Below are 25,353 nucleotides of genomic sequence, written 5' to 3' on the forward strand. Positions count from 1 at the left end.
GATGTAGAACCCACTCTGATTACATTGTTGCTCGGATTGTGTGTTGCCTTTGTAAACACACAATATCAAGGCAAAGCCGGCCCTCTCAGACGGAGCTATGCAGCAGGGCTAGTTAGAGCAAAGTTGTAAATCATTACAGCATGTCTCGTCGTCATTTGTAACCGGTTGTATCGTGTAAACAAATGATGGAATTCCCAGTATCATATTAAATATCCGCCACCATACGGTGAAATTTACCTGCGTCTGACAAACACTCCGATCGCAAATTCGATCCAGACGTTCATTTATCGTGATTTGTATGGTAATTGAATCTATTTCGGCGACATTATGAGTATGCCATCAACAACGTCTCCTGACGCTATATAGCGGTAACATTTCAATTACACTTATGCGAAATAACAAAAGGCAGTCAACTACGAATTAATTGTGAATCTCAGGAACGGTTTGATTGCTGTTCTTGAAACGTCATCTAATGTCTAAACGTCATCTAATCTAGTGTGTGTCTCAGTAGGAAACCTGGTGCACTAGATCCCAAATGGCTGACGTGAAAATATCTCCGAGGTGGAATAGTTCTCAACTGCCTTGAGCTCATGCATAAACCTGTGGGGGTTCCGGGTGAAATATTTCCCATTGCCACCCGGGTGTATTTCCCCATGGGGATTCCGGGTGGAATATTTCGCGGTGACACCCGTGTGTATTTCCACGTGGGGAATACGGGTGGAATATTTCGCGGTGACACCCGTGTGTATTTCCACGTGGGGATTCCGGGTGGAATATTTCCCAGTGCCACCCATGTGTATTTCCCCGTGGGGATTCCGGATGGAATATTTCCCAGTGCCACCCGTGTGTATCCCCCGTGGGGGTTCCGAGTGGAATATATCCCCGCCCCACCCGTGTGTGTCTCCTGTGTGGATTCCGGGTGGAATATTTCCCCGTGCCACCCATGTGTATTTCCCGTGGGGATTCCGGGTGGAATATAAGAGGTCCACGGTACCTCTCCACGTGTTTCAGTGCGTTGCGTACAATATTATCGACTGGAGTGGAAAATAATATTCACTCAATCATTCACTTCTTAGTGGGGTTCAGTGACATATCGGGAGCGTCACGACAAGGATCATATATGACATTATTTCAAATGAAGGATATAGATCTGCTGGCAACGACGCTATTGGTGAGGGAGGCTGCACCGAGGGGTGTGAGTCTACCGCAGGCACTAACTGCCCTGAACTAACACCGCGAACGTGTAATGCTTGACGTGTAGTTTGATGGATTACACATACTTTAAGCGTCGGTGATGTACAGAGATGGAGTGAGAGGCGTGGATGGAGAAGAACAAGCTGTTTATATCCGGGTGACAGACTGAACAGCCATGCAGGTACACCATGCCCAGACAATAACTAGGAGGTCATGACATGGATGAAGACAAGACCGGGATGTTATGACATGGGATGAAGACAGGGTGGGGTGTTGTTGCATAGGATGAAGACAGGGTGGGAGGTTGTCACATGGCTGAAAATAGGATGGGGTGTTAGTCACATCGGATGAAGACAGGATGGGAGGTTGTTACATCGGATGAAGACAGGATGGGGTGTTAGTCACATGGGATGAAGACAGGATGGGAGGTGGTTACATCGGATGAAGACAGGATGGGGTGTTAGTCACATGGGATGAAGACAGGATGGGAGGTGGTTACATCGGATGAAGACAGGATGGGGTGTTCGTCACATGGGATGGACACAGGATGGGAGGTGGTTACATCGGATGAAGACAGGATGGGGTGTTAGTCACATGGGGTGAAGACAGGATGGGAGGTGGTTACATCGGATGGAGACAGGATGGGGTGTTAGTCACATGGGATGAAGACAGGATGGGAGGTTGTTACATCGGATGGAGACAGGATGGGGTGTTAGTCACATGGGATGAAGACAGGATGGGAGGTTGTTACATCGGATGAAGACAGGGTGGGAGGTTGTTACATGGGATGAAGACAGGGTGGGAGGTTGTTACATGTGATGAAGACAGGGCGGGAGGTTATCACATGGGATGAAGACAGGGTGGGAGGTTGTTACATGGAATGAAGACAGGGCGGGGTGTTTGTCACATGGGATGAAGACAGCGTGAGAGGTTGTCACATGGGATGAAGACAGGGCGGGAGGTTATCACGTGGGATGAAGACAGGATCGGAGGTTGTTACATGGAATGAAGACAGGGCGGGGTGTTTGTCACATGGGATGAAGACAGGGCGGGAGGTTATCACATGGGTTTAAGACAGGGCGGGAGGTTATTACATGGGATGAAGACAGAGTGAGAGGTTGTTACATGGGATGAAGACAGGATGGGGTGTTTGTCACATGGGATGAAGACAAGGCGGGGAGGTTGTTACATAAGATGAAAACAGGGTTGGAGGTTGTGGTGTGAAGTGACGTAGGATGAAGACCACACAGTCGCGTGACATGAGTTACAGACAACGTCGTGATAGCGTGACTTAGCTGAGCGCAAGACGGTCACAGGTACAAAGTCGCAAGGACATGTTAGCCTTATTTATGGTCACGTTATCCTGAAAGAACTAACACCGGGGGCTTAGGTAAGCAGCCTCTTAAATCTCATGCAAGTGTATTCTTACTGATGAACATCTTAAGAAGCGATGTTAATGAACATTCAACTAGCGTGTGACCAAACAATCAAAAGTGTTCGATTACATTTGTCGTCGTTCTCCGACTGTTTCGCATCGCATCAGGTGAAGCGTTCCACACACCCGACCCCTTAAGCCCTGAAAGATCGGTAATTACCAACGGTGAAATTGGAGGGGATGACGTTGGAACCGATCGTGGTGCAAGATGATGCGGAGATGGCACCGCACGACGGTTACAGGACACCATAACCCTAGCTCGGGGGAATCCAAATATATATCACACCAACAACATATGTCATTAAAGTGTGTGCATGCCATGATCTGCTAACTAAACCCTCGCTGGCCAATATATGATGATGGGAGGTTTGTTTAACTCAAACCTAATGGATGCAGCATGTTTGCTGGAAGATGATCTGGTACTCCCAGATGGCTCTCTGTTCCCTTGTCAATGTCTGGTTGGATTAAGACAAATCCAAGTGATTATTAGTGAGACGATGACCTGCAGTAATCGATGGTTCATCTAAAACATTGGTATCGTCACTAAATTTCAGTGATCCATTCATATCATTTTCACCCCTATTTTGCCTTACACCTCTTTTTGGGCGGATAATCGAGACCGGTTTCTCTCTGGCGTTGACGTTTTATGTTTTCATGCCACTTTTGCGAAGCATTTGAATTGCAATAATTTAATGCACATTCTTCACGATTATTCTCAGACCTGTATATTTCTTGTTAAACAGAGTTGTATTTTTAAAGAGTATCATAAGATGTAACAGTATGTCGCTTTTTGGCTATCAGGAACTGCTGATTCGACTTCCAGTTTCTCTCTGATCTAGATTCATTGTACAATGCCTTGTATAACGATAAACAAGAGTTTGCATGAGTTAAGTTTTACGCCGCTTTTAGCAATATTTCAGCAATGTCATGGCGGTGGGCACCACAAACGGGCTTCACACATTGTACCCATGTAGTGAATCGAACCCAGGCCTTCGGCGTCACGAGCTAATGCATTACCCACTTGACTACCTCATCATCCTGTAGCGGTCCGTGACAGTCGTACTTTCTTATCACATCCCTTTAATATGTTTGTTTGTTTGTTTCCAGCTATGTGGCGGCGGTCTGAAAATAGTCAAGACGATCCATTGACTGATATCATGAGCATCGATCCACGCAATTGGTATACGATGACATGCATCAACCAGGTCAGCGAGCCCGACCACCCAATCCCGTTAGTCGCCTCTAACGACAAACATGGGTTGATGAAGACCAATTTTAACGTCCCCGGATCTTCACGGGACACATCCAGGTGAGACGTCGTGATATACCCGAAATAGTACACGACACACCTTAGTCGCGCATGTAAAATACACAGCGTATGTCGCCTGATTAATAAGTAAACGGACGTCACTGGAACATACGTTGTTAACTTGGAAGACCACGCCACCATGGAAACGTATTTACGCTAAAATGGTCAATGTTTCGGTAGTCCGCAAGGCTGAGAATCTGGAATGTTGTGATTGATGGAAAACTGTCAGAATGTACGATGTTCTCGCTGGAATAGCGAACTAATCTCGTGCGAGACAAGCCTTTGATATTTAGATAGAGAGCGTTGATGACACTTTAATAAGACATGTTAATGTCGACAAGGATATTGATAATATTAACGATATAGAGTTGTATTACTTTCAAACATGTGACCATTCTATAGGTCTTAAGGATATATACTGAATTCACATGAAGGATAAAATGTGTCTCCTTAGGCAAGTGATTTTGTTCGGAATGTGCCTCTGTTCACCCAACAGTGGCTATTGACCTTCTAGAGCCTCATTGGCAGTTTGGGTTGTATACTCCCCAGGGATCTGAGAATGGTAATCGAGTGCACACTGATTCATTGATAATGTTAGCGCTTTGAGCATGCGCCTTGTGCCATGAGTCTAGCGCAATAAGAACACAGTTTATTATTAGGACATGTCTCACGAGAAGTATGGGTGAGTATATGATGTTTATCGGCGCAATCAGCCATATTGAAGTTCAAATACGGTACAAAGAAATATTGTAGCAAGGATGAAGCACATCGGTGACAGAAAACCTGGCTAAGATGATATAACATTATCATTGGCGCTGAAACTGTCTAATTCTGATATCATGTATTGTATAATGGGCCGAAGGCCCCTTTACTGAAATAAAGCTCTCTCAAGCAACCAAGGCACCGCGCTATCTGGTCACTTTTATCCGCCTCTCGCGACCAGCAATAGGTCCGGGAAAACTATTCTGACCTGCTCTTATACTTAGGGGATGTGGTCACAACAGGAAGGTCGTAAGATGGAGACTGGCAGAGAGGAAGAAGTGCACAAGCCACAAGAGGGCCATCATCCCATGTTGAAAGTATACAACCAAAGCTGAACACTAAATGCATTTCCCACTTTTCCACATGCTAGGAAAATGGTGGATCGATTAGGTTACTCATAATCAGTGCTTACGACAGCTATGGTAGATATTAGGGACCACCCCCTGAAAGCGTTCCATTGTAGATTGGATACACGTGTTCTCCAAGCCCTGGCTCCGGTCTTCGTCATAACACGTTACATTATATGTTTTTCTCGAATCAATTACCTATCACTTGCAAATAATTACAAGTCAGTCTGGATAATGATCTCTGAAAGGAGGTCTTCTTTGGGACATCTGTCACGGGCATTGTGCTGTTCAGGGTTTAATGAACATGAAAGACGACGACCCGGAGTATACATATCAACGAGTAGCTAAAGAAGCGAATTATATTTTGCTATATTTGCCTACCAAAGGTATCATAATTTACATAAATGGGATCACACACGTACAATTCACATAACCACTGCAGAAGAACCTATTGAAGCACCTCCGTAATGTATTAATTCGCATGGCATCAGGTTATCCTCGCAAAATGACTTGTAGATAATTAGGTTTTTGTCGTGTAGCAACTCTGCCCACGGAGAAGACGGACCAAGCACGAATCATGAGCATCGTTACGAGGTGCATCCAGGTACAACTGCACTAAGGCCATGCTACTCTTCTCTCAAAGCCACGGCAGGCTGGCTGGACCATCTCACATAGACTGAAAGCCATAGGAATATGCGTATTGTTGCATAGCCTACCAAATACCGCCTTTCCCTCCCACACCAACAACACCCATGGCCACCTACCACAATTCCATCCTTGTGCATTCCACATACACATTACCTCACCCAAATCACACCCGAGGAAATATCCCACCCCCATCGTTCACTCCCTTCCCCTCCCCACCACTCCCCTAGTTACCTGCCCACCCCCACTCATTACTCCCTTCCCCACCCCGTCACGGCCAAAGCTAGTGAACCTATTTTCCATCAAATATCACAGCTCTTTGCCCGTTGCGTTCCATCCAACACAAGCACATCTCACCCCGTCACAGCCAGCAACACCTTCACACCCCGTCACGCCCTGCAATACCCTCACACCCCGTCACGCCCTGCAACACCCTCACACCCCGTCACGCCCTGCAACACCCTCACACGCCGTCACGCCCTGCAATACCCTCACAGCCTGTCACGCCCAGCAACGCCCTCACAGCCCGTCACGCCCTGCAACACCCTCACACCCTGTCACGCCCTGCAACACCCTCACACCCCATCACGCCCTGCAACACCCTCACACCCCGTCACGCCTAGCAATACCCTCACACCCCGCCACGCCCTGCAACACCCTCACACCCCGTCACGCCCAACAACACCATCACACCCTGTCACGCCCAACAACACCATCACACCCTGTCACGTCCTGTACCACCCTCACACCCAGCCACGCCCTGCAACACAATCACACATCGTTACGCCCTGCAACACCCTCACATCCAGCCACGCCCTGCAACACCCTCACACCCAGCCACGCCCTGCAACACCCTCACACCCCGTCACGTCCTGTAACACCCTCACACCCCGTCACGCCCTGCAACACCCTCACACCCCGTCACGTCCTGTAACACCCTCACACCCCGTCACGCCCTGCAACACCCTCACACCCCGTCACGCCCTGTAACACCCTCACACCCCGTCACGCCCTGCAACACAATCACACCCAGCCACGCCCTGCAACACAATCACACCCCGTCACGCCCTGCAACACCCTCACACCCCGTCACGTCCTGTAACACCCTCACACCCCGTCACGCCCTGCAACACAATCACACCCCGTCACGCCCTGCAACACAATCACACATCGTCACGCCCTGCAACACAATCACACATCGTCACGCCCTGCAACACAATCACACATCGTCACGCCCTGCAACACCCTCACACCCCGTCACGCCCTGCAACACAATCACACATCGTCACGCCCTGCAACACCCTCACACCCCGTCACGCCCTGCAACACAATCACACATCGTCACGCCCTGCAACACAATCACACATCGTCACGCCCTGCAACACCCTCACACCCCGTCACGCCCTGCAACACAATCACACATCGTCACGCCCTGCAACACCCTCACACCCCGTCACGCCCTGCAACACCCTCACATCCAGCCACGCCCTGCAACACAATCACATATCGTCAAGCCCACCTTTATGCAGGAGCGGCACTTGAAGTGTAAAATCTAGGACCAACGACCACGTGAACACGACTCCAGGGAATCCCGGGCGTATTTAATCAGACTAAATATCTAATCAGGATATAACGTTCCAAAGACCAACAATTCATCACATACGGTAATTTCTCGATACATCATCGTGTGATAAACCCCAGGATGATCCATACATCTGTACAGCAAGACGTCCAAGTACTCAGGATCTTTCTTTACGGTCGTGCCATCTGGCGTGAATTTACCATTGCTTTAATTCGAAGCAGCAACCATGCTGTATCACGCGCTTGTCAGATAATGCACAATTCGCAATATACAACTTTTCATTCCACCTTTTACATTAAACTAACAACCACACTTAAAGGATTCGGCATTAGATCCACGCTTTTAAACCACCAGAAAAATACGTATTAAAATTGTATTGGACGTCGTAATGCCCTTTGTGTGTATACACAGATTCCAGGTGAACGTTACATTATCAGATTCAGCAGCTCAAAGAAGGAGCAAAAACCACGAAATAACTCGTGAACAAACATTAACAGTTTTATTGAAAGTCATAGTGTATGCGCTCCATGTTATAAAAATTGCAATTTCTTTTCTGATGCGCTACAAAACATATTCCCTTTAAAGCCACGTTCATTTCCAAATGGAATATTTTCCATGATGGTGAGTAGGCGGCAAATAGCCACATCGCTACAAGCGTGGATGCTGATGACGAACACGTCCCAGTCGGAGAGTGAGCTGCGGAGATAGTAGCCACATCCATGCTTTCACGACCAGCGATCACATTTAGAGCTTCCATCCATTACGACAACATCTGTCATTATCTGCACAAAGTAACCGTTCAAGCCAAGTTAGTTGGAATCAGCATTTTATTGCTTTCTAGGATTATACTTGCTTCGGGGAAAACGTGACAAATTCAAAAAGTTTTAGGTAATTGCAATATTTTTTTACTCAAGCTTTGTTTTAATCGGTTAAATGGAATACGTGGTGAAATTTCTTCTGAACTTTATTTCAAAATGTAGTGAAAACATTTAGCATTTAAACATCGATGACACTGCCTCTAGGCTAATCTGTCAATTAACATTGAAGGAGGCAATACATTGGTTTGATTTCTTTAACGTGTATATGTGTTTATGCCTGTAAGTCACCAGTCTCACCTGATCGACGCCTCTACTATTAACCTAAAGGAGAAACCTAATTATTTTATCTGTTATTTTCATGTCAGATCTTATGACACTCTATAACACTAGCTATATCTATGGAGTAGCCATTTCTTAACGCCATGTCTCTATCGTTTGAAACGTCATTATACGCTATTACGCCCCTTCTCATTGCCTGGATCCGATTTCGGCTTCGAATCCATGATTTGTCCTGACAATGGCCTTTTGTTTCTCAACACCATGGACTCTTGGGTTTCACCAACATGGTAAAGACAAACATCACTTTAAACCTTTTACACCTGCATGTATGTTGGAACGCCGTTATACAAGTTAAACATACTCCTGGTGTTAGCCTAACTCACTCACCTACCTCATCAGCAATGTGCATTAATGTACAGTAACAACTGCAGAGAAGACGACAACTAAATGTGTAGTATTCAGAAATAACGATCGAATTTCGTAATGAAATTGAAGACCCACTTTAAATGTGCTCTATACATTCCATCCCAGTTGAATCTGCAGATAGAATGAAAGGAGCTGAAGCTGTTAACACAGAAATATTCTGTAACAAGCGTGAGCATAGTGTTAACAACCCTATACACTTGGCTTTCCGGAAATCCCTTTCTAAGTTAGATAGACAAATGTACTCGACATAAACACTATCCGGAACGTAGACCGCATACAGATGCACACACTTTTGAGTTTGTTTTCACCCTTAAGAACATGAGAAGAGGAGCCTGGGACCACTTGCACAAAGCGGTGTTAGCGGTAAGGTTATCGTAAGCCTATTTGAAAGTATGAGAGTTACGATCACCTCAGCGCTAAAATCGCTTTTTGCAAGTGGGCCCAAGATGAGGTTTACAGAATATATGTATCATCTAATAAGAATAATTTAAATGAAGGCACATATGTAAGGTAAATGTTACATCCACAAGGAATACATTTCTTGATGACCGTTTGTACGTTACATGATACGTAATCAAGTACCAGTGTACTGAATGCCATCTAGTAGTAGAGATAGGATTAGTGTGTCTTTAGCATTTCGCAGATAACGGTATGATTAGAGTTTCAAAAGTCCCTGAGGCACAGAATCGCATAAAACATATATAACTATCCATCCATTAGTAGACAGGGTACAAAGTTGGAAGAATTGAACACCATTTTCATCAAAGTTATTGCTTCTATTTTTTTCACAGTTATATCATTATGTAACATAGGCTGAACGTGGTTTTATGTGACGGAAGCATAGCGCATGCCAGTAGAGGTGAGTCCTCCCCATCAGCTCTCTATATGGACGGAACAATTGTCCCTGGTGAAACATGCAACAAGGGGAATATTCTACTGGGCACCGACCTCAGCCATGCAGTTTCTTAATCACTGAAAACTGCTATAAATTCTTGTCAATCGAACAGTCATAAACGATGTGATAAACCTGACGAGCCACAGGACACGTTGACAATGAACAGATGTAAACATAGGGAGGCGTTCCCCATGAAGAGCTGGAAGACAAATTGGAAGTCAACATTTGACAGAAAACAACAAAAACGAAAGCCATAATTGAGGATTTACGCTGCCTTAGCACAACTACATCATATGGTGTCCACGCCATTGAAATGACTAATGTGTTACCAGTTATCACACAACGAATTGCAGCTCTCAGGACGAAAACTCCAAACACATGATTCTCTGTCGCCCGAATGACTTGATTCGCTGAACATAGGGAGCGACTTGGAGTCCTGACGGATGCTGTACATGAACAGATATGCTCGCCCTGTACATAACCACATGTTGATATGCTGGCCCTGTACATTAACATATGTTGATATTCTGGCCATGTACATAAACAGATGTTGATATGCTGGCCCTGTACATAAAAACATGTTGATTTGGTGACCTTTTACAAAAACACATGTTGATATGCTGGTCATGTACATAAACACATGTTGATATGGTGACCCTGCACATAAACATGTGTTGATATGCTGGCCCTTTACATTAACATATGTTGATATGCTGGCCCTGTACATAAACACATGTTGATATGCTGGTTATGTACATAAACACATGTTGATATGGTGGCCCTGTACATAAACACATGTTGATATGCTGGTCATGTACATAAACACATGTTGATGTGGTGGCCCTGTGCATAAACACATGTTGATATGCTGGCCCTGTACATAAACACATGTTGATATGCTGGCCCTGTACATAAACACATGTTGATATGGTGACCTTTTACAAAAACACATGTTGATATGCTGTCCCTGTACATAAACACATGTTGATATGGTGGCCCTGTACATAAACAGATGTTGATATGCTGGTCATGTACATAAACACATGTTGATATGGTGACCTTTTACAAAAACACATGTTGATATGCTGGTCATGTACATAAACACATGTTGATATCCTGGCCCTGTACATAAACATGTGTTGATATGCTTGCCCTTTACATTAACATATGTTGATATGCTGGCCCTGTACATAAACACATGTTGATATGCTGGTTATGTACATAAACACATGTTGATATGGTGGCCCTGTACATAAACACATGTTGATATGGTGGCCCTGTACATAAACACATGTTGATATTCTGGCCATGTACATGAACACATTTTGATATGGTGGCCCTGTACATAAACACATGTTGATATGGTGACCTTTTACAAAAACACATGTTGATATGCCGGTCATGTACATAAACACATGTTGATATCCTGGCCCTGTACATAAACATGTGTTGATATGCTGGCCCTTTACATTAACATATGTTGATATGCTGGCCCTGTACATAAACACATGTTGATATGCTGGTTATGTACATAAACACATGTTGATATGGTGGCCCTGTACATAAACACATGTTGATATGGTGGCCCTGTACATAAACAGAGGTTGATATGGTGGCAATGTGCATAAACATATGTTGATATGGTGGCCCTGTACATAAACACATGTTGATATGGTGGCCTTGTACATAAACACATGTTGATATGGTGGCCCTGTACATAAACACATGTTGATATGCTGGTCATGTGCATAAACACATGTTGATATCCTGGTCATGTGCATAAACATATGTTGATATCCTGGTCATATACATAAACACATCTTGACATGGTGGCCATGTACATAAACATATGTTGATATTCTGGCCCTGTGCATTAACATATGTTGATATTCTGGCCCTGTACATATACATATGTTGATATGCTGGCCCTGTACATAAACACATGTTGATATGCTGGTCATGTACATAAACACATGTTGATATGGTGGCCATGTACACATACACATGTTGATATGGTGGCCCTGTACATTTACTCATGTAAATATGGTGGCCTTGTACATAAACATATGTTGATATGGTGGCCCTGTACATAACGATATGTTAATATTCTGGCCCTACACATAAACATATGTTGATATGGTGGCCCTGTACATAAACACATGTTGATATGGTGGCCCTGTACATAAACACATGTTGATATGCTGGTCATGTACATAAACACATGTTGATATCCTGGTCATGTGCATAAACATATGTTGATATCCTTGTCATGTACATAAACACATATTGACATGGTGGCCATGTACATAAACATATGTTGATATTCTGGCCCTGTACATTAACATATGTTGATATGGTGGCCATGTACATAACGATATGTTAATATTCTGGCCCTACACATAAACATATGTTGATATGGTGGTCGAGTACATGAACACATTTTGATATGCTAGCCATGTACATAAACGCATGTTGCTATACTGGTCGTGTACATAAATGTAACAATGACCTGTTCAGTAGTCAGGTACTGTGATTCCGTATTTCCGGGTGGTGCGGCTTTAGGAGTGAACGATTAACAATCAAGAATGATACCATTTTCTTTTGTTACGAGGTGATTTCTTAATTGGAACACAGCGGTTAACCCCATTCGATGGTACATACATAACTACATTGTGAAATCATGCTATTCAAATACAGAGGTTTGTCATAAATTCAAACCAGGCAATACCAAAATACAATCAGACAATACAATGGATCACATAAGTGGCAACAGCAACACGTGGCAGGCCCTGTACTTAATGTATGGGAACTCACTGATGGTAAGCACGTTGGCACTGTCAAATGGCTAGTTCAGACAGACTGTATCCGTTTTTTTAATTTTGGTTGGACGTTGGTAGATATTCCGAGTTTTCAAACAGGTATTCAATCCACACATGGCAGGTAGATGAGATAGTTTTAAGTTTAAACATATCTGGTTTTCCAGCTGTTGCTTAAAAATGTCTGTTCCCAATGCAAAATCCAACACCCCCCATAATATCAAATGGTTGGTCCATAATTGTCCCATCCCGACACTTCCTGGACGATCAAGCCTGTCATGTTTGTAAATAACCAGGGGCGGATAACTCTAACTTACTCCCACTCCCGACAACAGCACACCACCATTTACTAGCATTTCAAATATCTTTCCAACATTCCCCTCACCACAATTGTTCAAACGACTGAATGAGAAAGAAACTGATTTGTAAAAGGCATGGGAACTTTCTCCACGCAGTCACATAAAAATACTTCAACAACAACAATACAATTTAAAACTTGTGTGTCTCCATTAAGGGGATTTCGTTGTACCTTTGTCATTCTCGTCCATATCGGTAAACTCGGATTTATATAATTGTAAAACATGGCAAAACAACTACATAAAGTACGTTGCAGACAATACGTCTGCAACGTAAGCTTTACCAGAAGTCATAATGGTCAATGAATAAACCACAAAATCTCGTTTTGTCTCTAAAGGTATCACGTACTTGAACCACGCATTCCTAGCCAAAGTCACTCGGGAGGGCTGTGGTTCTAGGAGCCGATGCTTACCCAGACAAGATGTATTCACATAAACCCAGATAGTTCTCGCTTGTTCATCATTTTCAATCCTACGTTTCCTTTCTTGGTAAGACCATAAAATCCTATTAGGGGAAACAAAAACACCACGGTGTGAAATCGAGCTGGATAGGAATTCACCTCATGGGACGATGCTGTGGTAGGATACGCCGACCCTGTCCCTTCTCTTCTTGCCCCTGCTTCAAAGGTTATTCTTCATCAGTTCAGTAAATGTCAACATGCCATCATCACTGCAATTATTTAGTTGGAGACTCGGCAACAAGTTTCCGATGCTTTGAAAAAGATGTCACAATCTAGTTTATGTACTTCCGAGATTTCCTTGGGGCACACAGCAGTGTGGTTGTTACGTTCTGTGTTCGTATTCTTCTCTAACATTCAATTTAACTCAACTTCCGCCGCATGTCCCTGTCGAGAGTAGTTTCATTTCAGACGTGTTTTGTGGAAGGATCAGAAAATGTAAAATCTGACTTCATTTGTCCCCGTTGGCAATAGCACATAGCGGCGAGTTCTTTCTTTACAAATGATGGCAAATGTTGACATGTACATGCATGTGCCACGGGGCTCACGATCCCCTGCGCAACACGATACCAGCGCTAATACTATCGTAACACAGGATACAATATTCGTAGTTATCTAAAAGCTGCTGATTCTAAGTGGAGCCTTCCGGAAATGCAAATCTCGTGCCACACCACGCTCAAACAGTGTTGAGCTCAGCTGCGTCTTGCGGCTTAGAGAAGGATAGATGCCTACTTTGGTAGAACCCCTGAAACCCACGAAGACAAGCATCGTGCTGCCTGAGGGGAGATTCTACTCGGAGCGAAAATAGGATTCAAACCCATGACAAGCGGATCCCAACACGCTCGCATGGCGGAAGCTATGGATCAGGGGCGGTTCCAGTATAGAAGTAATCTGCCTTACAGACCGAGCGTATAGTTGATAAAACATTCACCGCAAGTCCACTCTCATCCCCTTTTCTAGGAGCCTGAAGTCATCCCCCCTAAGGCCTAAATTACGAGACCCCAGGATTTCTCGATAGAGTTCTTTCATAGAAATATTGTTATTTAAACTTATACATAACTTTTCCCCCGGTCTTAATGTTAGTCTGGTTTGGTCTCGAAATCATCGCTTTGTGGGGGCCCAGGACATTCGTGAGGTGCAAATTAAGTTACTTAATGAGAAGAGCTAACATCAGTGTCACAGTCAGTAGCGGCATGGGCGTCCAAAGGGCCATGGCACTCATGAGAAGTCCCCCAAAAAGAACCAAGCTGTGAATGTCATAGGTTGTTGAGAATCCTGCATCCTTTTCTACAGTAATACATCAAAGCTTTGCACAAGACGAAGCCTGGAAGTATATATACAGACACATAGCATTGAGTTGGTTTGATGATAATTGGTAACCGACATTGGTGTATCTAACCCTGACATTCCAGTGTCCTCCACATCCTCGCCCAGTGTTGATCAACGTCTTCCTCCGTCACACAAAGTTGAAGGAGGTGTTTGTAAAGTCGAAAGCCAAACGTTCTTCTAACGTAATCGTGGACGTTTTTGCCCTGATTTATGCAGTGATTTAGTTATGCAAACTTATGACAGGGCTAACAGGGACAGATGAGAGAGCTGTAACCTTAGAATATGTGGCAGGCATCGCTAATGTCGCTGTCTTGTCTCATCAAAAGAAAGCCGTGGCACGTCTCGACTGTACGGCCCAGGCACCATGTTAAGATTGAGTAAAGCTTCATCTTCATGAGTCAATTTGTACATAATTGCAACTTGCCAGTCAGGAGTGCTCTCCAAACATTTTATAACCACTAGAAGATTTTTTTTTGCAACGCGAGGCTGATGCTCTGGTGGAGTTACAGATTGGAGGCGGGATGGACGTATTGCTTAGGGACTCGCTGCTACCTGGGAGAGGACGCACGGCAAACATGTAATTCATCCACTTCCTTTATATCGTGAAGGATTTTAATAAACCACTTAACTGTATTGACATTCGTGAAGAAAAACAAATGATGTTTATAAAGAACTACAAACGCAGAATTAAAATGATATGAAATACTTAATATCTCACACAGCAACGGAAAGATGTAAACTAAGTGGAGATATTGCTGCATTACGACTAGGTGTCAACTGAATGTCACTCCTGGGTATTTTGCGGTACCAACTGTCGCGTAACGTGAATCAGACATTGAAGACCTTTCGGGGTATTAACGTTACCGACATGCTAAACTTATAAGAACACTGAACATTTCCACAAAACCTCACCGGGCTCGTGACAGCTGAATAAGGAAGCAAGCGATGCGGAAGGAATATGGCATGTTCTTGTTGGTTAGAGTTAATCAGTCACCTATACACGTCCTTATATTGTCTGTTATGAGCTGAATATAGAGCAACGGGCAATGGGCTTATTGCATTTCAGGGACGTAATTCCCACATCTTCAATCATATAAGCAGGGGAGATGTCACATCAGCATCTCTATGCTAGAATACAGCAATGCCAGGAACACGAAGACTCCCGTTGACAAGGATGGAAGAGTTCGTCATTTCTATCCATCATCATCACGTATGTCCAGACAGTATTATAGTGTTCGATGGGAAGAAAAGGGATGTAACAGCGACAGTTTCTTACACAGAAAGATGCATTACAGGACGTTCTGGTGTAGCTGCAGATCAGTGGAGAGTCCTCAAATGCAGACAAAAGTATACGTTCATATGTTCTTCTTGATGGCATTATGAGTACAGACCTTTCAGGGGCACATTTTAAAGCTCCTCTCTTTTTAAAAGATTTAACGTCTATTAGTGTTGGCTGGGACTGCCGATAGATCCCAGAGGCTCTCTTGAGATGTGCAGCAGTATGTAAGGGAACGCATATTTGAATGACTTTCGGAGACCGGTGGCTTCAAGGTATCAAGGCCTGCTTTGACAAGTTTTGTGTCCAGTTAAAATATTGATATTATAATAATAATAATAATAATAATAATAATAATAATAATTAGTAGTAGTAGTAGTATTGATATAATAATAATGATAATGATGATAATAATGATGATGATGATGATGATGATGATGATGTGATTTCCTGTTGTCATTACATCTTCATGACGGCGTTTACTGTTGCGTTTGAGCATGCAAGCATATTGTTCATAAGTTTATATGTTATCTGTAAGTCATGTGTGCATCGGGAATGGAACTGATAATAAGTTGACGCTACTGTGGTGTATCTTCAAAACAGGTTATATACATCCCCAATGACGAAAAAGAAAAAGTGCGAGTGAGTGAGTGAGTGCATTGAAAGCTAGGAACGTCCACGTTAAGCCACAGTCCTTTACCTTATCATTGAAATTCACGAGCAAAGTTTGGTGCTGACAGACCAAGGGCGACAACGAGGGCGAGACTAGGGCTCGAAACCGAAGGGTCATGCGAGCCATGTAATGGAGATGTAACGCTGTAACATGGGTTTAACCAGCTGCCACTTTTCGCTAGCTCTTTTCCTATTGTGAGTACGTATGGTTTTATGCCGCTTTTGGCAATATTCCAGTAATATCACGTCAGGGGACACAAGAAATGGGCTTGACACATTGTACCTTTGTGGGGAATCGAACCCGGCTCTTTGGCGAGCAAACGCTTGAATCTCTAGACTACTCCATTGTCAAATCAATCAATCTCTTAAATGACTGAAATCTTCACAAAGGCAATTTACAAGACGCCAAAATAATTGTCATTTTACAATTATATTGCCGTCAGATTGACTTAATGTTTTTAAGAAGTCCCAAAAGGCTTAAACAGATTTCAACAGAATAATTATGCTAGGATTAGAAGCCAAAAAATTTAAAATATACTTTTTCTTTGGGTTTTTTAATCCTATTATTGTCAGTCAATGGGTGAGAAGAAACAGCATAAACATGTTTGGAATTCGTTATCATAATATAATTAATGGAAAGGTAATTGTAAAATGACTGAAATATTTTGGCGTTTTCGTTAATTGCCTTACTGAAAAGTTCAGTCTTTTTACATATTGACTGTAACACATATAACATGACATACTGGGAGAGTCCCAGGGACGTGTTTCAAGTGAAGTAATTACAGGTACCCTGAGACAGCCACGAACCTCCCCTGTCACCGAGACCCGTAGACACTCACCAGACTCTCAATTGTCAGGAACAACCGCGCCGGATGCCCATTCATTAAGCTGCTAAGTTAGCTAAAAGTCAAAACTGGACTGATTTTCCTGTCAGCGTTTCCCAGTATAGCTTACCACATAATGCATCGTGCACATTGTTCCGGCAGATGGCGAGTAAACAAGGGATGGGTTAAAATGGTCTTTTAATTCCCCCTAATGTACAGGAAGGGTAGTTTACAAGATAAACAAGCAAGAAATGTTGTGAAATACCGATAAACATAACATCTCGGACAACAACACTAACGAGTGCTTGAATCGGACCATTGCATACAGTTATAACGCATACATTAACAGCCTCTCCACAGACAACTGAACTTGGTGCTGGCTGTGATGAAGACCTGGTCTCGTGAAAGTGCTATAACGGACTGACTGACTCGACTGCTCAAACCGATATCAGCACCGCGATTATTTTACAACATCATCGTAAGTACACCTGCCGAGGCACGCTGAGCATGTACAATAACTGTAGGTTTTCAACATGTGCCCCACAGGCGCCATCTGAAAGTGTTGGGACTTCGATGCCTTTGAAGTGTTAACGTTACTTGTTTTATGAACAAATTTTCTTTAAGAATTTTAGATGTTGCATTTTCTGTTTTATTTAAGGAAGAACTAAAGGTAACACTGTGTCTACTCACCGGCTCTGTCCAATCCTGATGATATTGTTGCTCTGCCCCCCGTAGGCTTGCACTGTGTTCTTCAGACTCCCCCGTTACCCCCCGAGGCTGTGTGTCTATATACCGTCCCCTCCCTCAAATACCCTCGGATCATCTGTTTTTCTCTCCGGCTAGGCACGGGATAGAATAATTATAGACAGCTCTCTCACCAGTGGATCAAATTTCTCCTTCGAATTCCGAGTGAAGTTTTCAGGGGGTTCGGCCGCAATCCGAAACATTAAGAGCATGCCATGGGACCGAACAGCGAACATGAATTGAAGGCATGTCGGCTACTTTGCAGACAATTAACGTTCTGAAGTGTCTTTCGGAGTTTCTCAGGTGTCAGGTAGCCAGCGACTTCCGGAAATGCCCGAGTACTTCCGAATGATTGTTTGCAATGCACATATGTCTGTCGTGACTAGGGAGGATGGGGACCCTTCAGATCAGAGGAGTCTATTGTCTGTGAAATATACACCACACCTTGCCGCGAATTTCACATGTTTCTGTTCCAAACACAAGGCGCGTCCCTATGAAGACGTCCTGGACAGGCGTAGGGGTCATGGGCTGATTGCCCGGATGTGTCCACCACTCTTCTGAAAATGACAGACATTTATGAATGAATTGATACAAAGTTACACGTACAGATGTGATGGGTTTGAGGTGAAGGTGTGTGCGTCACCTGGATAACACGTGTGCCTCGGATTCAGCTGGTCCATCATTGACACAATTACAACTTGACAAAAGTATCACAACTTCCTGATTTATAGTCAGTCATGCAGCACTTTTTTCCAGTTCTAAATTGGTAACCTACGCTTCTTTCAAAATGTCCTTTCGAATTCTACATTAAAGAAATTTCCATTTCAACATGCCGTGCTGCATTAGCTCAACTAAGATGTGCTTCACACCAGCTGTGACCGTCCCCATGGTCTAGTAGTAGAGCGTCCGCCCGGGGAGCGAAAGGTCCGGGGTTCGATCCCCGGCCGCGTCATACCAAAAGACGTTAAAAGAAACACTTGTTAACAATCTGGCGCTCGGCATTAAGAGGCTAAAACAAGGACTGGTCGGCTCGGAGTATGCTGTGTCTGAGTGGGGTATTCATGTTAAACTGCGGCATGGTATCTCAGTTTTCTAGCACTAGAACAAGAAGCCATACACACACGCACACACCCGTGCATGCACGTCCCTATATAAGTTCAATAATCTTGCACGCGACGTTAAATCCAATTTCACTTCACCACACACCAGCTGCGAAATGAAACTGGTAGATATGTTAAAGAAGCCATATCAGAAAGAATATGTCATGTATGCAAACAAAGATACGTAGAGGATGAATACCTTGATGTACTTGTGTGTTCTGCTTATTTGCAATCTCAGGAGTTTGTATATACATGTCCCCCCAAAATACTACTTTTATCCAACATTACATAAATTTAACTAACTAATGTCTTCAAAAAATCCAGAAACTGTTACAATCATGCAACGTTTGTATATAAGACAATGCAGACTGAGACAATCATTAAGTGAACAATGTATATTAATGTACCAGTGTATATGTTGTTACTCTCTCACGCAGTGGTCTCCACTACTGAATTAACATTGATTGATCTTTTTTTTTTTTAAATCATGATCCATTACGGAGATCCCTAAGAAACCAGCACGTGACCTTTGGATGCGAGGATTCAGAATCTCTTTTTGCCAGTGACCAGTGACCTCGACATTCACTCGACAGAACCCGTTACTGTTTGATCACAATGATCCATGAGTGATGGTTTCTTCTAGGATGGTTGTATCTTGACAATGTTAAAAGACACGAGCATCCTACCTCTAAGGCTTTGTAGTTTGAAGACAAAATGATGCACGTTTGATTTGTGTTTGGTGCCAATAATAGAGAATAAACAGGCGGTTAACGCGGCATCTCCAGAGATAATGGAGATACATATATACCCAATTAATCACAGACCTCGCCATGACGGCATGTGTAGGACTGTATCTGGTGCCAACCTTAACTTGGGCCTACAGCTGCGCAGGGCACTATCATTCAAGAGTTATGGTGAACAGATGCCAACAAGCACAGCCCGTGTACAAGGTCATATGTCTACAAGGTCATGCATACATATCTGTCATAAACAAAAACGCTGACCATAATTTCTTAAGGATAATAAGCTATCTTTTACTGATTCTGAACTTTCATTGTCCGACACTGTCAGGGTACACTTTACACACGTATCTAACTCTGTCAGGGTACACTATACACACGTATCTAACTCTGTCAGGGTACACAATACACACGTATCTAACTCTGTCAGGGTACACCATGCACACGTATCTAACTCTGTCAGGGTACACAATACACACGTTTCTAACTCTGTCAGGGGACACAATACACACGTATCTAACTCTGTCAGGGGACACAATACACACGTATCTAACTCTATCAGGGTACACTATATATGTGTATCTAACTCTGTCAGGGGACACTATATACACGTATCTAACTCTGTCAGGGGACACTATATACACGTATCTAACTCTGTCAGGGTACACTATACACACGTATCTAACTCTGTCAGGGTACACAATACACACGTATCTAACTCTGTCAGGGTACACTATACACACGTATCTAACTCTGTCAGGGGACACTATATACACGTATCTAACTCTGTCAGGGGACACAATACACACGTATCTAACTCTGTCAGGGTACACAATACACACGTATCTAACTCTGTCAGGGTACACAATACACCCTATCTAACTCTGTCAGAGGACACTATATACACGTATCTAACTCTGTCAGGGGACACTATACAGACGTATCTAACTCTATCAGGGTACACTATATATGTGTATCTAACTCTGTCAGGGGACACAATACACACGTATCTAACTCTATCAGGGTACACTATATATGTGTATCTAACTCTGTCAGGGGACACAATACACACGTATCTAACTCTGTCAGGGTACACAATACACACGTATCTAACTCTGTCAGGGTACACCATGCACACGTATCTAACTCTGTCAGAGGACACTATATACACGTATCTAACTCTGTCAGGGTACACAATACACACGTATCTAACTCTGTCAGGGTACACCATGCACACGTATCTAACTCTGTCAGGGTACACAATACACCCTATCTAACTCTATCAGGGTACACTATATATGTGTATCTAACTCTGTCAGGGGACACTATATACACGTATCTAACTCTGTCAGGGGACACTATGCACCCTATCTAACTCTGTCAGAGGACACTATATACATGTATCTAACTCTGTCAGAGGACACTATACACACGTATCTAACTCTGTCAGGGTACATTATATAGACGTATCTAACTCTGTCAGGGGACACTATATACACGTATCTAACTCTGTCAGGGTACACAATACACCCTATCTAACTCTGTCAGGGTACACAATACACCCTATCTAACTCTGTCAGAGGACACTATATACACGTATCTAACTCTGTCAGGGGACACAATACAGACGTATCTAACTCTATCAGGGTACACTATATATGTGTATCTAACTCTGTCAGGTTACACTATATACATGTATCTAACTCTGTCAGGGGACACTATATACACGTATCTAACTCTGTCAGGGGACACTATGCACACGTATCTAACTCTGTCAGGGGACACTATACACACGTATCTAACTCTGTCAAGGGACACAATACACACGTATCTATCTCTGTCAGGGGACACTATATACACGTATCTAACTCTGTCAGGGTACACAATACACCCTATCTAACTCTGTCAGAGGACACTATACACACGTATCTAACTCTGTCAGGGGACACTATACACACGTATCTAACTCTGTCAGGGGACACAATACACACGTATCTAACTCTGTCAGGGGACACAATACACACGTATCTAACTCTGTCAGGGGACAATATATACACGTATTTAACTCTGTCAGGGGACACAATACACACGTATCTAACTCTGTCAGGGGACACTATATACACGTATCTAACTCTGTCAGGGGACACTATACACACGTATCTAACTCTGTCAGGGGACACAATACACACGTATCTAACTCTGTCAGGGTACACAAGACACACGTATTTAACTCTGTCAGGGGACACTATACACACGTATCTAACTCTGTCAGGGGACACTATACACACGTATCTAACTCTGTCAGGGGACACTATATATGTGTATCTAACTCTGTCAGGGGACACTATACACACGTATCTAACTCTGTCAGGGGAAACTATATATGTGTATCTAACTCTGTCAGGGGACACAATACACACGTATCTAACTCTGTCAGGGGACACTATATATGTGTATCTAACTCTGTCAGGGGACACTATACACACGTATCTAACTCTGTCAGGGGAAACTATATATGTGTATCTAACTCTGTCAGGGGACACAATACACACGTATCTAACTCTGTCAGGGGACACTATATATGTGTATCTAACTCTGTCAGGGGACACAATACATACGAATCTAACTCTGTCAGGGGACACTATACACACGTATCCAACTCTGTCAGGTGACACTATATATGTGTATCTAACTCTGTCAGGGGACACTATATATGTGTATCTAACTCTGTCAGGGGACACTATATATGTGTATCTAACTCTGTCAGGGGACACTTTATATGTGTATCTAACTCTGTCAGGGGACACTTTATATGTGTATCTAACTCTGTCAGGGGACACTATATATGTGTATCTAACTCTGTCAGGGGACACTATATATGTGTATCTAACTCTGTCAGGGGACACTATATATGTGTATCTAACTCTGTCAGGGGACACTTTATATGTGTATCTAACTCTGTCAGGGGACACTATATATGTGTATCTAACTCTGTCAGGGGACACTATATATGTGTATCTAACTCTGTCAGGGGACACTATACACACGTACCTAACTCTGTCAGGGGAAACTATATATGTGTATCTAACTCTGTCAGGGGACACTATACACACGTATCTAACTCTGTCAGGGGACACTATATATGTGTATCTAACTCTGTCAGGGGACACAATACACACGTATCTAACTCTGTCAGGGGACACTCTATACACGTATCTAACTCTGTCAGGGGACACTATACACACGTATCTAACTCTGTCAGGGTACACAATACACCCTATCTAACTCTGTCAGGGGACACAATACACACGTTTCTAACTCTGTCAGGGGACACAATACACACGTATCTAACTCTGTCAGGGGACACTATATATGTGTATCTAACTCTGTCAGGGGACACAATACACACGTATCTAACTCTGTCAGGGGACACTATATACAGGTATCTAACTCTGTCAGGGGACACAATACACACGTATCTAACTCTGTCAGGGGACACTATATATGTGTATCTAACTCTGTAAGGGGACACAATACACACGTTTCTAACTCTGTCAGGGGACACTATACACACGTATCTAACTCTGTCAGGGGACACAATACACACGTATCTAACTCTGTCAGGGGACACAATACACACGTATCTAACTCTGTCAGGGGACACAATACACACGTATCTAACTCTGTCAGGGGACACTATATATGTGTATCTAACTCTGTCAGGGGACACAATACACACGTATCTAACTCTGTCAGGGGACACAATACACACGTATCTAACTCTGTCAGGGGACACTATATATGTGTATCTAACTCTGTAAGGGGACACAATACACACGTTTCTAACTCTGTCAGGGGACACTATATATGTGTATTTAACACAGTGTTCTCACTACGGGTAACCTGGTCCAGAGGGTATGTCGATTCTCTGCCTACATGTGTGAGTATTGGCCAGGGGGCAGGCCACTTCAGGTCAGAGGTCAAGTTTTGTTGTGGAGGGTTCAACGTTATTGATTGCTAACGAGGTGTGGCCATAAACCGCGAGACTTGCGCTTCCAGTGTTAATGCCGCCTCTAACGAGACGGAACCAGTTTTAAGCGTTTTCTTGACTACTAGAGCAAATATTTGGCAGACGTGAAGTGAAAACTTGTTATTGGTAAGACATTTTTACGAGAGTATTGAATGTATTTATATCTTTCAAGATGACAAATTTGTAGCAATTAGTTGGGTTTGTTCTTCACATTACTCAAAGCCTTTCATTGCTATGCAATCAATATATTTGTGGTGATTGTGGCATTATGGTGAGTTTGTCATGCAGGAAAAGTGGCGCTTTCATCTTATCTTAACATCATAACATGCGTTTACACAAGGAATGTTCTTATTAAATGTTCCAGATGAGAGTTTTAAAGTATCTTTTAAGTGAGCTCTGTTTGCGATTATTGAGAAAAATGCTGAATGTTTATTCCCGCGATCGGACACTAAATAAAGCGCACTCCCAACACATGTATTTGTCGAAATAGGATCTGTCGGATTATTCTAAGAATAGAATTTTGCAAGAAACTCGCATAACTCTTACATGACTAACCAGCTCCGCAGCAACGCATGCTACCTTCGCTACAAATCTCCGTGCAGGCCGTTGATCATGAGTGAATGAAGTATCGCTGTTAGGAGCTTCAGGACGTACAATGTACGCGTGCACGTAAAAAAAGTTATGCAACGATTGCTGATCTACGCAAGCGTGTAAACCTAAAATTAAAAAACTAATGACATGTAGCGACTAGAACGTGCTTATTTACCATAGAGTATTAGCTGAAACGAACGGCACCTCATCGCAGCTTCTTTACCAAGACACTGATGCCTAGTAGAGCCTAACACAGACACTTTTCGAAAGCTTTTTCAGGAATTTGAAGTTATTGAAATTAAAATTGAGACAATTCAATGCACAATAATGCATTTGACAATTCACAGAGGGGAACAGTGTTTGGAATGGATAAGAAATGTTCAGATACGTGTTTCTGTTTGAACCAGTAACAGACATGGACCAAGACTTCAAGGCACCAGGACTTTGCAAGTGGAATGATGTGTGCCAATCTTTTACCAATTTCTTCAACATTATCTATTGAACTAACACATTATATAGGAAGGACGGAAACAGTCTTTGACAGAGAGTGTTTTTTGAGATGCAGTAGTTCTCTTTCGCATTATTTGAAAATTACTTAGTTAGTGGAGTGACTGAGTTGTTTTAACGCCCATAAAACAGTTGTGTTAACGCCCATTTGAACAACAGTAGTGTTTTACGCCCATCTAAACAACAATTGTATTTAACGCCCATCTGAACAACAGTTG

General features: G+C 43.2%; 3 protein-coding genes across 3 annotated transcripts in view; 2 read left to right on the plus strand and 1 right to left on the minus strand.

Annotated features, from left to right (window-relative positions):
* The window catches only part of LOC139465949 (muscarinic acetylcholine receptor gar-2-like), a 236,575-nt gene that overhangs the window by 108,578 nt on the left and 102,644 nt on the right, over positions 1–25,353 (minus strand). Inside the window, exon 3 of the mRNA XM_071247959.1 lies at positions 18,114–18,724. The gene's annotated coding sequence lies outside the window, so the exon portion shown is untranslated. The remainder of the gene's footprint in view (positions 1–18,113; positions 18,725–25,353) is intronic.
* LOC139465589 (soluble scavenger receptor cysteine-rich domain-containing protein SSC5D-like) lies at positions 4,928–6,682 on the plus strand. The gene is made up of 2 exons (XM_071247298.1): positions 4,928–5,017; positions 6,008–6,682. Exons 1-2 carry the CDS (start codon positions 4,928–4,930, stop codon positions 6,680–6,682), a joined length of 765 nt encoding a protein of 254 aa, XP_071103399.1.
* On the plus strand, positions 7,893–24,405 carry LOC139465590 (uncharacterized). Its single transcript, XM_071247299.1, has 3 exons — positions 7,893–7,965; positions 21,917–22,472; positions 24,402–24,405. Exons 1-3 carry the CDS (start codon positions 7,893–7,895, stop codon positions 24,403–24,405), a joined length of 633 nt encoding a protein of 210 aa, XP_071103400.1.

The sequence above is a fragment of the Haliotis cracherodii genome, unplaced genomic scaffold (genome assembly GCF_022045235.1).
Source record: "Haliotis cracherodii isolate W230 unplaced genomic scaffold, xgHalCrac1.p SCAF_18, whole genome shotgun sequence".
NCBI lineage: Eukaryota > Metazoa > Mollusca > Gastropoda > Lepetellida > Haliotidae > Haliotis > Haliotis cracherodii.

What these genes read in the sequence shown, in the direction of transcription:
- LOC139465590 (XM_071247299.1), top strand. Translation starts at nt 7,893, where the DNA reads ATGGTGAGTAGGCGGCAAATAGCCACATCGCTACAAGCGTGGATGCTG. An exon ending in GAACACGTCCCAGTCGGAGA is followed by an intron (nt 7,966 to 21,916) that starts GTGAGCTGCGGA and finishes TAACTCTGTCAG; the next exon opens with AGGACACTATACACACGTAT.
- LOC139465589 (XM_071247298.1), top strand. Translation starts at nt 4,928, where the DNA reads ATGTGGTCACAACAGGAAGGTCGTAAGATGGAGACTGGCAGAGAGGAA. An exon ending in GCCATCATCCCATGTTGAAA is followed by an intron (nt 5,018 to 6,007) that starts GTATACAACCAA and finishes CAAATATCACAG; the next exon opens with CTCTTTGCCCGTTGCGTTCC.